Source organism: Mastomys coucha, unplaced genomic scaffold (genome assembly GCF_008632895.1).
Source record: "Mastomys coucha isolate ucsf_1 unplaced genomic scaffold, UCSF_Mcou_1 pScaffold22, whole genome shotgun sequence".
Classification (NCBI taxonomy): Eukaryota; Metazoa; Chordata; class Mammalia; order Rodentia; family Muridae; genus Mastomys; species Mastomys coucha.
The window spans coordinates 37533673-37546031 of record NW_022196905.1 but is presented as its reverse complement, the minus strand read 5'-3'; the positions used below and the strand labels follow the sequence as shown (position 1 = coordinate 37546031).

The following is a 12359-nucleotide window of genomic DNA, read 5'->3' as shown; positions in this document are numbered from 1 at the left end:
TCCTCCCTTTCTTCCTTCCTTCCTTCCTTCCTTCCTTCCTTCCTTCCTTCCTTCCATTAACGGATCTATGTATCTATTAAAACATGTATCTTATGTTTATTTCATTTAATATTGACTGACCATTCACTATATGTAAGGCTCCATGATAGGAGCTTGGTATTATAAGCTCATGAATACTATAATTCATATATTAAACTGGAATAAAGACTGTTTTGTGAGGGCTTGAAAGATGGCTCAACTGTTAAAGGCCAGTCTCACAAGCAAAAAAAAAATAAGAATGCACACTCTCAGGTTTAATTGAGTGCTATATTATGATAATTGTTACAGGTGTATTTTTGCAAAAATTTATGATTTGGTGTAACAAGCTCTTCATTTCTAATTTAGAGTAGGGAAGTTGGAAAAGGAACTGCCTGGACTTGGTTGAGGTGAAGGTAATCTGGTATCTAAGAAGGGAGCACATACAAAAAGACCCTGTGCTGTCACTGGAGAGGAAGGAGTGAGTAGAACATTCCAGTCTTGGACTCATCTGCAGCCACATTACAAACATGGTTTCTGAGTGATGTATGTGTCTCTTCACAACCCATCAGACCTATCTTTCCTTTCTGAGCTGTATATAGCCTTCAGTATGGCTGTTGGATTGATATAACCTCAGGTTGGAAAAGCCACTTTGTTTTTGAATCTCAAAAGTTTCATTTGTAGCATTATTTTTATTGCATATTACAGTTATGGTCGATTATAGTGGATGTTAACATAAATGAGTTCCTGACACATGGTGAGTTCTTAATAAATGGTCAGTATTTGGAGCTACAATAATGACAAGCTTAGATATCATTTTTGCTCTACCCCCTGAGAAATGTCTGTGTTCCTGGAGACTACAACACAGCTGGCAGTTGTGTCCTTTTTGACAGTTTGCGATGCTGAGAGCTGTTCCTGTTTGTCACAGTTGGGGAAGGTGTGCCACTGATATCCAGGGAAATGTTGTCAAATACCATACCAAGCACTTCACCCTGCCCTAAAAATTATTCAGTACTAAATGATATTGGTGTGGAGGCTGGGAAATACTCTCCAGAAATGGAAGTTGGTAGTTAGAGGTACAAAAATGTTCCCAAGTAAATAGTTACTCAGAAATACATTTATAGAGGGATGAATAGATTGTATACAGGACTGTCCCTAACCCCATAGGGCTAAAACTGTAGCATTTAAGAATATTACATTTGATCTGAAATAATGGCATTATTACCTCATGAACATATTAATTTATTTTTGTTTGTTTACTCTGTGGCTTTGGATGGCCACAAATTTATTTTTGATCTGTGGATCAAAATTTAATAATGAACAATATCTAATATTTCCAATTACTTAGCACATGATAATTATCATATGGGACATTCTGCATATATAACTACCCTTAAAATTCACAATTTCCCTTACTATTGCCAATTTACAAATGAAGCTCAAAGAGGCTATTTGCTCAGGGATGCGGAAGTCTTGACTGAAAGAGCCAAAGTTTGAGTATAATTTGTATGTCCTAGAAATTTAAGGATATTCAAAATCATGGCTCAGTCATAACTTTATTCCACATGAGCTAACATATAGAAAGACACTTTAGACTAACTATGTTTAGGCTCCAAATTCAAGGTTGCTTATTTGACATTGAATCTTTATGTAATGTTCTTTAATATTGAACAGTGCTCATGCATCTGACAGCTATTGATTTGCCCAGTATTTTCTGCATGGAGTAAATAATGCATTAGCCAATAATCTGGATATATATTGTGGTACCGTCTCACAGAACCCCAGTAAATCAGGTGTGGTGACTGGGGAGAGGCATATTTTTTAGATCTATGTATTTTTTCCTTCTTATCTTTTAACTTGTACACTCAGAAGCTTGTTTTCAAAGATTGATTCCAAATCCCTTCCTCTTATAGAGTTCATGTAACCTCTGTAGAATTTCAATTTGGTTTCCTCTGAAGGACTGTGGATTCTGTCAAACTTCCCAAGATAACCTATCTACGTGGGGGGTGGGGAGCTGAAAACCATTGAAGGACTAGAGGACAATTGTATTGTCTTCAAGAGCTATGTAAAGTCTACATGGCGGCTGTTACAGGGTAGCTGGGAGAGTGCTGAGAGAGGAAATGCCATCTATATGACATGATTGTCCTAGCTGTATACATGGAAAAATCTAGAAGCCCTTGAAGAATATTTGTGTAGAAAGTTAGCTCTAAGCAGGGTGGCAACTGAGTTTCTGCATGCCAATTCTGCTGTGTTCCATCTGCTTGTCTACCTAAGCTTCCATGCATCCAGTTGTTGTTCAGTGGTTCCAGTCATCCGTTGTTGGAAGTCCAGCTCCAGCAGTCATGCACAGTACCAGCCCATCTGTGCTCATCCCCTGCAGTGCCTTTAATGAGGATTGGTTGTCTTACTTGTCCAAGGTCACAAATATCCACCTGAGAAAGTCGTCATTGTGGCCAAGTAAGGCTGGAAAGAGTTTGAAGCGTTGTCATGGTAGAGTGAGTTGTTTTTTTAAATGAAGGGAAAGTGGAGAAGCGATTGAAGGAGCAGTTCCCAGTGAGAAGAAGTGGTAAAGGGAGCAGTTTAGGGAGAGCAGAGAGGGGGTTTGCAGAACCTCATGGTGATTCCTTACCTGCAGTTCCCTTTTCCCCCTTCTCTCCTTTTCTGCCATCTCTACCATCCCTTCCAGGAAGGCCAATGCGACCATGGGGTCCAGGGGAGCCATTTGCTCCGGGAGGACCTGGGGGCCCAGGTAAGCCAGGGATGCTGCAGATGTACCTTGGAGAGTAGCTCTCTCCCTTAGCCTGATTGCCCCGAGGTTGTCCGCTTGCACAGATGGCAAGGCTTGTCACGTAGAGCAGGACAATCATCTTGGGCTCTAGAAGAGAAGTAAAGACATCAGTGCACTCTCCAGGGAAGGGCTTTGGCATGATGGAGTTAGGGTGAGTGGAAGAGTGGGCGTGCGTGTGTGCAGCCCCCTCCAGCATTTGCTTTTTCTCACATTTAGAACCCCACTTCCTCTTTTGATTTAAGAATCCATCAATTCACTGTTGACAGAATGAATCCTCAGTGTCTTATACATGTTCTGATATTGATGAAGGGTGAAAACATTCTAAACACATTTCTTTGCTGTATTTATCCTGAAAGAATGGATGGTCTTAGCAAAACATACTTTCCTTCTTGCAAGACTAACTTATTATAAAAGGAAAATGACATATTCAAACGACTTATATAAATACCAGCACACTTGCCACTATGCAGGGATAATTAATTGCCCTTGACAGATTACTACATATTTATTTTCAGTCTTCTTGTATGTGTCTGTGTTGTGGAGAAAGGTGATATTTTGCCAATCCTGTGATTTAGAACTTTGTTTTCTCACTTAACATTGATTTAAGCTCTTATAGGACCAATTATCTGTAACATTAATTACCATCTTTCTCCCTCTTCTTTTGTATGTGTAAACGTTGTTTTCAGAGTTGTGCCAGTTTAAGACACACTGTGTTGCATCCCCCTCATCTTTACATCCATCCATCCATTTCTCAGAATTCATGGGAGAAAAGACATATTTTCAGAAAACTCATGCTTTCCACTTGTTAATCATGTGTAATGCCAATTAGTGTTAATTGAAGTACTGTGCCTATCATGGGGGAGTCTGAAACTTTAATTTAAAATCTGCAGGCTATAATGCCTCTGTGTCCCATTAAGCTGTTAGCAATGGGGGTCAATTAAAGAGCTGTGTGAACTTAAACCATGTACAGTGCCACATGGGCAAGGGAAACAGATACAGGTCTCTTGGCTTACACCACAGAGCCTGGATGCAGATAGCAATGAATGGTATATTAGCATGATATTCCGGCATGTAGGCAGCATAAACTTGGGAAACCTGAATTTTCAGGCTATGGCATCCTTAGGAATGAGCAGTTTCTTCAATGGGAAAATGTGCACGGGTGCTTCAGTGTGTTGTATAAATGAGCTTTTGGATAGCCAGGCCTGTGTTTTCATATAAAACCTTCATAGTGCTTTATCTGGGTAACATTCTCTTAAGGGGAATAAAAACAAAATGAGGCAAGAGTGATCAAATGTTAGTTTTGACAGCCACCCCAGAAAGTTTAAAAGGCACACCACACACCATACCACTTTTATGGTGCTCATGGAAAGATTGTAACATCTTGGAATTATACCTAGAAATTTGCTCCAGCTCAGGAATGTACATGAGATTTTAGAATAATTTCAACTCCTAGAAATCTTATCATCAAAAAAACCTAAAATCACATATCCAGTGTTACCAGACTCTCCCACCAAAAGATATAAACACTTTTGCCATGTTCTGTATACTGGACCTGCCATACAATATTATATCAACCCATGTGCTGCCACTGTAATGAAACTCCCGAGGCAAGAGGTTCACAAAGGAAAGAGGTTTATTTAGTTAACAATCTGAAAATCTGGAGACTAAAAATGCCACGTGGCCTAGGCTCTCCAAAAGGCCTTCTTGGCTGCATCACAGCAGGGTATATAATATCAAGGTGGGAGGAAGAGGCAGACAGGAAGCTAGAACAAGGGAGAGTACCTGTTTTGTGGCATTTTCTCGGTCCCGCTCCTTAAAGCTCAAATTGCTTCTCACAAACATCATAGGGGTACCAAGCTTCTAACATTGGAACCATCATGTTAAATCATACCCCAAACGTGGAAAATGCCAACCCTCAAACCATTGATGCTAGTGTTCAAATGCAACTAAGGCATTTTCTGACAAACCCTATGATTCTGATAGCAACATGAGCTCTTCAGGGAACTTCATGGAAGAGGGACCAAAAAGCAGATAAGAGGCAGAGGACTACTGTAAAAGAGTTCCTGCTGGACAAGGCAGGGGTGTTGCTCCCACAAACTCTCAACATCTATAGCTGCCTGCCAAGACCTGCACAAGAGCACACCAGTCAACATCCCAATGTGAATAGGGCTAAGACTCACAGAATCCCTCCCCTCCTGAGATGAGACGCTACAAGCAGTCTATGGCTGCTGAGGGAGAACGATTAAGGGTTTTTTGTTTTGTTTTGTTTTAAAAGACAAACCCCATGATAGGTGTCTAAGCCCTAGTGGTCAGCCCTAAGCCCATGTATGTATAGACAACACTCATTATATATACAAATACATTAGTCACACACACACACACACACACACACACACACACACACAAGGTATTATTTGGAAAAAGAGATATGGAGGATCACAGCAGGAATTGGAATGCCTATGATCAAAATGCATTATACTCATGTCTGATTTTTCTTTTTACAGAAACAAGATATGAACTGTTTTGAAGAAGACTCAGATAAAAAAGAACGGAACGAGCATCCTATACACATCCTTTTCTATAATTAAAACTGGATACATTGACTAAAAAAAAACCAGCTCCTCTTCCTTGTAGAACACACTTAAGAGGATACTTAGGAGGAGGTTTTCATTTGTGCACACAGAGCACTGAAGGCTGTAGACTGAGGCCAAGAGGTACTTCTACGAGAAAGACTTGAGGTTATTGGTTATTGCTTGAAGTTCTTGTCATACAGATCTTTCACCTGCTTAGAGTCACACCAAGGTGTTTTATAGTATTTGTGACTATTGTGAAGGGTATTGTTTCCCTAATTTCTTTATGAGCCTGTTATCCTTGTGTAGAGGAAGACCACTGATTTGTTTGAGTTAATTTTATATCCAGCTACTTTGCTGAAGTTGTTTATCAGGTTTTAGTGTTCTCTGGTGGAGTTTTTGGGGTGACTTAAGTATACTATCATATCATCTGCAAATAATGGTAATTTGACTTCTTCCTTTCCAATTTGTATCCCTTTAGTCTCCTTTTGCCGTCTAATTGTTCTCCACCTCACACCAGTCAGAATGTCTAAGATTAAAAACTCAGGTGACAGCAGATGCTGGCGAGGTTGTAGAGAAAGAGGAACACTCCTTCATTGCTGGTGGGATTGTAAACTGGTACAATCACTCTGGAAATCAGTTTGGTGGTTCCTCAGAAAATTGGACATAGTACTACCTGAGGACCCAGCAATACTACTCCTGGGCATATATCCAGAAGATGATCCAACATTTAATAAGGACATATGCTCCACTATGTTCATAGCAGCCTTATTTATAATAGCCAGAAGCTGGAAAGAGCCCAGATATCCCTCAACAGTGGAATGGATACAGAAAATGTGGTACATTTACACAATGGAGTACTACTGAGCTATTAAAAACAATCAATTTATGAAATTCTTAGGCAAATGAGTAGATCTGGAGGATGTCATCTGGAGTGAGATGATCCAATCACAAAAGAACACATGTGGTATGCATTCACTTATAAGTGGATATTAGCCCAGAAGTTTGGAATGCCCAAGATACAATCCACAAACCACATGAAATTCAAGAAGAAGGAAGACCAATGTGTGGATACTTTGATCCTTCTTAGAAGGGGGAACAAAATACCCATGGAAGGAGTTGCAGAGACAAAGTATAGAGCAGAGACTGAAGGAATGACAATCCAGACTGCCCTACCTGGGATCCATCCCATATGCAAACCCAGACACTATTGTAGATGCCAACAAGTGCTTGCTGACAGGAGCCTGATATAGCTGTCTCCTGAGAGGCTCTTCCTGACTTATACAGAAGTAGAGGCTCACAGCTATCCCTTGGACTGAGCACAGAGTTCCCCATAAAGGAGCTAGAGTAAGGACCCAAGGAGCTGAAGAGGTTTGAAGCCCCATAGGAGGAACAACAATGTGGACTAACCTGTATCCCTAGACCTCCAAGGGACTAAACCATCAACCAAAGAGTACACATGGGGGATTCATGCCTCCAGCTGCATATGTATCAGAGAATGGCCTAGTCAGTCATCAATGGGAGGAGAGGCCCTTGGCCCTGTGAAGGCTCTATGCCTCAGTGTAGGGGAATGCCAGGGCCAGAAAGCAGGAGAGTGTGGGTTCATGGACAGGGGGAGGGGGGAGAGAATAGGGAGTTTTTCGGAGGGAAAATCAGGAAAGGGAAGAATATTTGAAATGTAAATAAAGAAAATATCTAATTAAAAAAACTTCAATAGTTTAGTTTATGTAGCCTACAATGCTTAAATGTACTAAAATACTTTGGCATATGTAGCTAATGTACTTCCAAAAATGGAAAAGATAAGGGTGAAAAGTTATAAGCAAATCTAGTGTTATTTTTGTCTCTCCCCAATACTGGTTTCTTCCCCAGATTTGAGTCCCATTGCTCATTACCTGTGTGCCTTTCCCCGGCTTAGCTTTATGTAGACAGCCTTCTCATTTTGCTCACAAACATCATGTTTGTGGGGCATTTGTCCCAAGACCATCACCCTACCATAGCTACCAAGATCTAAAGAGGCTCAAGGCCCTGACAAATGTTGTATTGTGTTTACATAAGACCTCTGTGCATTGCCCTGTATACTTTGAGTCACTGACCTCTAGATTATTTATAATATCTAACATAATGTGAATTGCACTGTTCACAGCATAGGTTGTCTGTACACATGCAGTAGATAATTACTAAACAATCATTACTTATTGCTTATCTGTGATTCATTGGATGCAGTCATGTGGAGCCTCTGGATAGAGGGCCCAGTGTATCTACCTGTATTGACATCTCTTCACATAGAGGCATCACAATCCTTTTGTTTCTGGAACTCTTGGATGTCTGTCATATGCTAAACTAACTAGTGTTCTACCAATGGACACTTGTGGTAGTTTCATTTCTTTGTTATTAGAATTACTATTATAACGAGTATTTATATTTATTGGTGTCATATGCTTTATGACAAATACAGGAAATATTTTCCTACGTTGTTTTTCTTCTTTTAATTTTAACTGTGTGTCTGTGAGTAAGTGCATGTATCTGACTGCAAAAGCCTGAACAGGCTAGAGATGTTGGATTTCCTGGAGCCAGAATTAAAGACAGTTGTGAGCTTAACATGGGCGCTGTAAACCAAACCCAGGCTCTCTGAAAGACCAGGAAGGCTCTTAAACACTGAGACACCTTTCCGGCTTTTACTTTTCTACATACACTTAAAATAATTTTTATCATTAAAACATATTCTAAAGTCTAATTTATTATGTTTAGAATATTTTCCACTCCGTGATTCTAAAAATAATTTTACATTGATTTCTATTCTCCCATCTCATTTTATCACATACAAAAATTTGTTCCACTAGGCTTTTTCTAATTAAAAGTGGCGAGGTAGCGATACAACTGTGCATTTCCAGCACAACTTCCTGAACAATCCATTTTCATGTAAGCCCAAAGTTTAAAGTGTTGCAAGGAATTGGCTTGTTTTGACTGAGAATAAACCACATGAGTCAAAACTTTACATTATAATGATTCTGGACAGCTTGAAAAGACATAATTTGCACAGCATAAAACTAATCAAAGTATACAACTCAATACACATTATAATCCAACCTTAGAAAATGTTTTAAATCCTCAGGAGAAAACATCTCCATTAGCAATCCCCTCTCCTGCAATATGCTTTCACGCATTGGCTTGAATTATGCAAATTTATGTAGAATATGTACTGACATGTTTTTTTTCTCCCTGGTTTTATGCTTCTTTGCTCTTAGAAAATCAAAGCTCTGCATATAATGCTAATCTCAAACAAGCCCTGAATGCTAAAGGGAAACGATTTCCTATCTTAGCTTTTTCTCTAGGGATAACAAAATGACAGGTTTTTAGATTTTAAATTATGCATTTAAAAACATGCATATAACAAAATCTTTATGTAACTATGTACTTTGACTCTTTAAGGCAGGATGTAGACCATAGTAGCATGTGATTCTTTTAGTTGTAGAACTCTTTCTTGCCAAACTAGCAGTAAGAAACACCTGGAGAGACATAGATTAAGTCAATATAAAAGACTGAGCCTCCAGAAAAATGTATATGTAGCTTGAGATCTATTTATAAATAGTGTGATTTTTGTTCTAAGGATAGAAGATGTTATTCATGAGAACTTAGATGCTGGAAAACAGTTCAAGGACTCAAATATGGTCAAGTAGTGTCACTTCTGGAAATATACCACAAGGAATTAAGCACAGGGACATAAATTGATATTTACACATCATGTTTAAGGCAACATCATTCCCAACTGCCCAAGAGTTCACTAATAGATACATAAACTATGGCACATAGATGCAATAGCTTTAAAAATCAGAAGGCACTTTGATGAATGCTACAAAATGGATAGACTTTCAAGGCACTATGCTCGTAAAATGCTCTAGTCAGAAAAAGGTCCGATACTAAAAATCTTCTTTTATTCAACTTTCCTAAACAAGTCATATTCACAGAGACAAAACTTTTATAATTCACAAAATGGCACAGTCAGGATTTGAACTGACATCTTGTTGGAAACACTGAATGTTCAACTATTGCTTCATGACAGAAGACTGGATTTGATTAATTCAAGTTCAAACTGTGCTTTGCCTGGAATTCATTAGGACGATGAAAGGTGACTAAGAGGGCCAAAGCAGGACCTCTCCTTGGCTTCTGAGGTGGACATTGCTCAATATCAGGATCTGTTTTAGCCTCCCTAGGAGGGGAGGCAGTGCATTTGGGACTGGATGGAGACCCAAGCTTTCTACACCCCTGTTCCTTCTCTGGTGAGCCCCTCAGCTCCTTGCACCTCCCATTTTCCTCTGCAGAACTGATTTTCTATTTGGATGAGGTCCCTTCTTCTGGACCTATTCAGATCCCCTCAAGGCCACACAATTGGTTTTAAACCTATTTGTCTACTCATTTCCCTGACAAAACATAAACTCCATATTCCTGATATGTAGGACAAGCTAAACTACAGTAGAAGCTCAGCAAAAGTTGAATGAAAAAAATACATATTCATCAGGGTTTTCTACAGCAGCTCATGATTTATAGTTTTGGCTGTTTTGTGTAAAGTGCTGTGATGGCCGAACAGTGAAAAAGGAAACTTGGATACTTGCAAATATTCTTATAACCTACAGATTCACCCCAGTCCATATTACCCACCCAAGGGTTTCATTGTGATAGGCTACAAGAAGAGCAATGGGCTACAAACCATTGTTCATGGCCAAGAAGCTAGTGTCAGTCAGAAATTTGGAAGCTAAGTCTTCACTTCCTGGATTCTTCCTATAAAGCTACCTGCTTACTAAGTTAAAAACCTCCATCATAATGAAGATGGGCCATGACATTGACATTTGCCAAAGTTCTGAAAAAGAGAATAAACACCATACCGTGCTCTGGGAGGGTAGGTTGCTGCAGGATTCCCAGTGAACAAAAGTCAGGATCTTTCCTGAGAGCTCGGTGAAAAACTTGCTTTGGTACCAGACAGAATAGCGGGTCCAAGTTCTCAAAGATTTCCAAATACTTGAGCTAAAAATAATCTTCTCGTTTAGTCCCAAAGAGCCAGAGGCCCTGGAAGTCATTCATCCAGTGAAGCTCAACTCAGGGATCAGTTAAAATTATGGTTTTGTTTGGGACAAGCTGTAAGTGCGGGCTTTCCTTGACTGGTGAGATTGGAAGCTTACCATCTCTCTTGCTGTGGCCTCTTTTAAAGATTGCTTATTTAATTTTTTCCTCTTCTCATTGATTTTCCAATAAGATGGTTCCGGGAAAAAAATTACTCACTGACTGGAAATTGGTTGTTAGCTTTGAGAAAAGAAGCATTTACTGCTTGGGGGATTTTAGATGGCGTCCAAAAACTAGCAACCCTATTCTTGGTAAATATGGCAGGATGTTGGCCTTTCATTCTACTGCAAAAGAGAAGGACAGCGAGATTGTATTGACGTTTTCTTTGATCTTTCCTGAATAGACAAATGATTGTATATTTTAGAAGATGGATATATCTTTGTTCATACAGACATTTCCTAACAAATCCAAAGGTACAATGTGTCTCCAAAGCCCAACTAGTTCATCGTTGCTGCAATCAATGTTCTTGTTTCCATTTGATGTGTATTTCTTATATCTCCTTGGCAACAGCGATCTGTAATACATGATGTCATTTATGGAAATTATTTAAAAAAAAGTCTTGTTTTTATCCTGTTTTCCTCCTAATTCCTTTCAATAGTAACAATTCTAAATGAAGGAGGGTTTTTTTCCCTAGAGTCTTGGTAGTGAATACTGAGCACAGATTTGACCAAGAACGTGAGTGCGCTCTCACTCCGAAGCCATTTGTATTACTTTCAGCTGCCCATCCACTAAGCTAGAGGTAGGGTTCCTTTAAATTTGTTTACTTTCAAAACCAGAATAGCATCATAGCATGTGCGTGCAAAGTCTCAAACCTCAGCCAGGTATTTCATTTTCTAGATCAGTGTAGAATCCTAGTCCCAGAGGGTCCCTATGTATACTTTTCATCCTTAAATACAATGGTTGTTTTTATTTATTTGTAAGTTTTCTTATAGTCCTTAATATGTACTAATAAAGTGCATTGAGTGTCAGCCACAGACAAGCTTAATTTTAGGTGGCCCAGCCTCTTAATTAATTACTAGTATTTTTTCTAAACAAATGATGACTTTAATGGGCTTTTCTTGCTGTCCATAGAGTAGAATAATTTTTGTTGGGGAACTTAATCTGTTGACCAGTAACCGGGGATGTGTGTTCTTTTCCATTTTTCTCCTTTGTTCATTTGTTCATTCGTTTTTTCTTTTCTTCCTTTTGTTTTATCTTTCTTATTCTTCCTTCTTTTCTTTTCTTTTCTTTTCTTTTTTATTTGAGACAAAGTCTCACTATGTAGCTTTGACTCTCCTAGAATTTACTATGTTGACCAGGCTAGTCTTGAACTCACAACGATCTGGCTGCCTCTGCCTCCCAAGTGCTGGAATTAAAGGCCTGTGCCACTGTACCTAGCTAGTGTTTACTACATTTTATGTGCACATATTTTCATATCATTAATGGATCATAGTATTTTTAATGCATAATTGACTTTTTTCTTATTGACTATGTCCTTTGATTTTTTTTTTTTTTTTTTGCCCTTTCTAAAATCACTTTTCATTTCAGGTAACTCAATACAATCTATATCTTTCTGGACTTACTTTTCTCTCCCGAGAGAATGAACATTTGAAATACGCTCTTAGCATGTTGAGAACTCATGTGGATAATACTTTTTAGGTCTATTTCATGCAGTTATTGTCACACTTATTTCAGAAGCACTGATAAAAATTTATGGGTAGAAAACAGGCCAAAGGGAGCCTTGGCTTAGATTAATGCCTAAGATTCTGTTTTTACCCGCTACTTGCTGCCAGGCTAAAGGCTCACTCTGGTTTTTCCTAAGCATATATTTTGTTTCCCTTTCAGTTTACGCTATTACTTTCCAGAAGGTTTTATTTTGTTTTCAATTTACT

General features: G+C 38.9%; 1 protein-coding gene across 5 annotated transcripts in view; it reads right to left on the bottom strand.

Annotated features, from left to right (window-relative positions):
• The window catches only part of C1qtnf7 (C1q and TNF related 7), a 101992-nt gene that overhangs the window by 3706 nt on the left and 85927 nt on the right, over positions 1-12359 (bottom strand). For 3 of the 5 annotated variants that reach the window (XM_031342124.1, XM_031342127.1, XM_031342128.1), the window contains exon 2: positions 2645-2890. In XM_031342124.1, coding sequence (XP_031197984.1) covers positions 2645-2882 — 238 coding nt within the window. In that variant the 5' untranslated portion in view covers positions 2883-2890. Of the gene's footprint in view, positions 1-2644; positions 2891-10253; positions 11003-12359 lie in introns of all 5 variants that reach the window. The other 2 variants (XM_031342126.1, XM_031342125.1) reach the window with 1 other exon arrangement.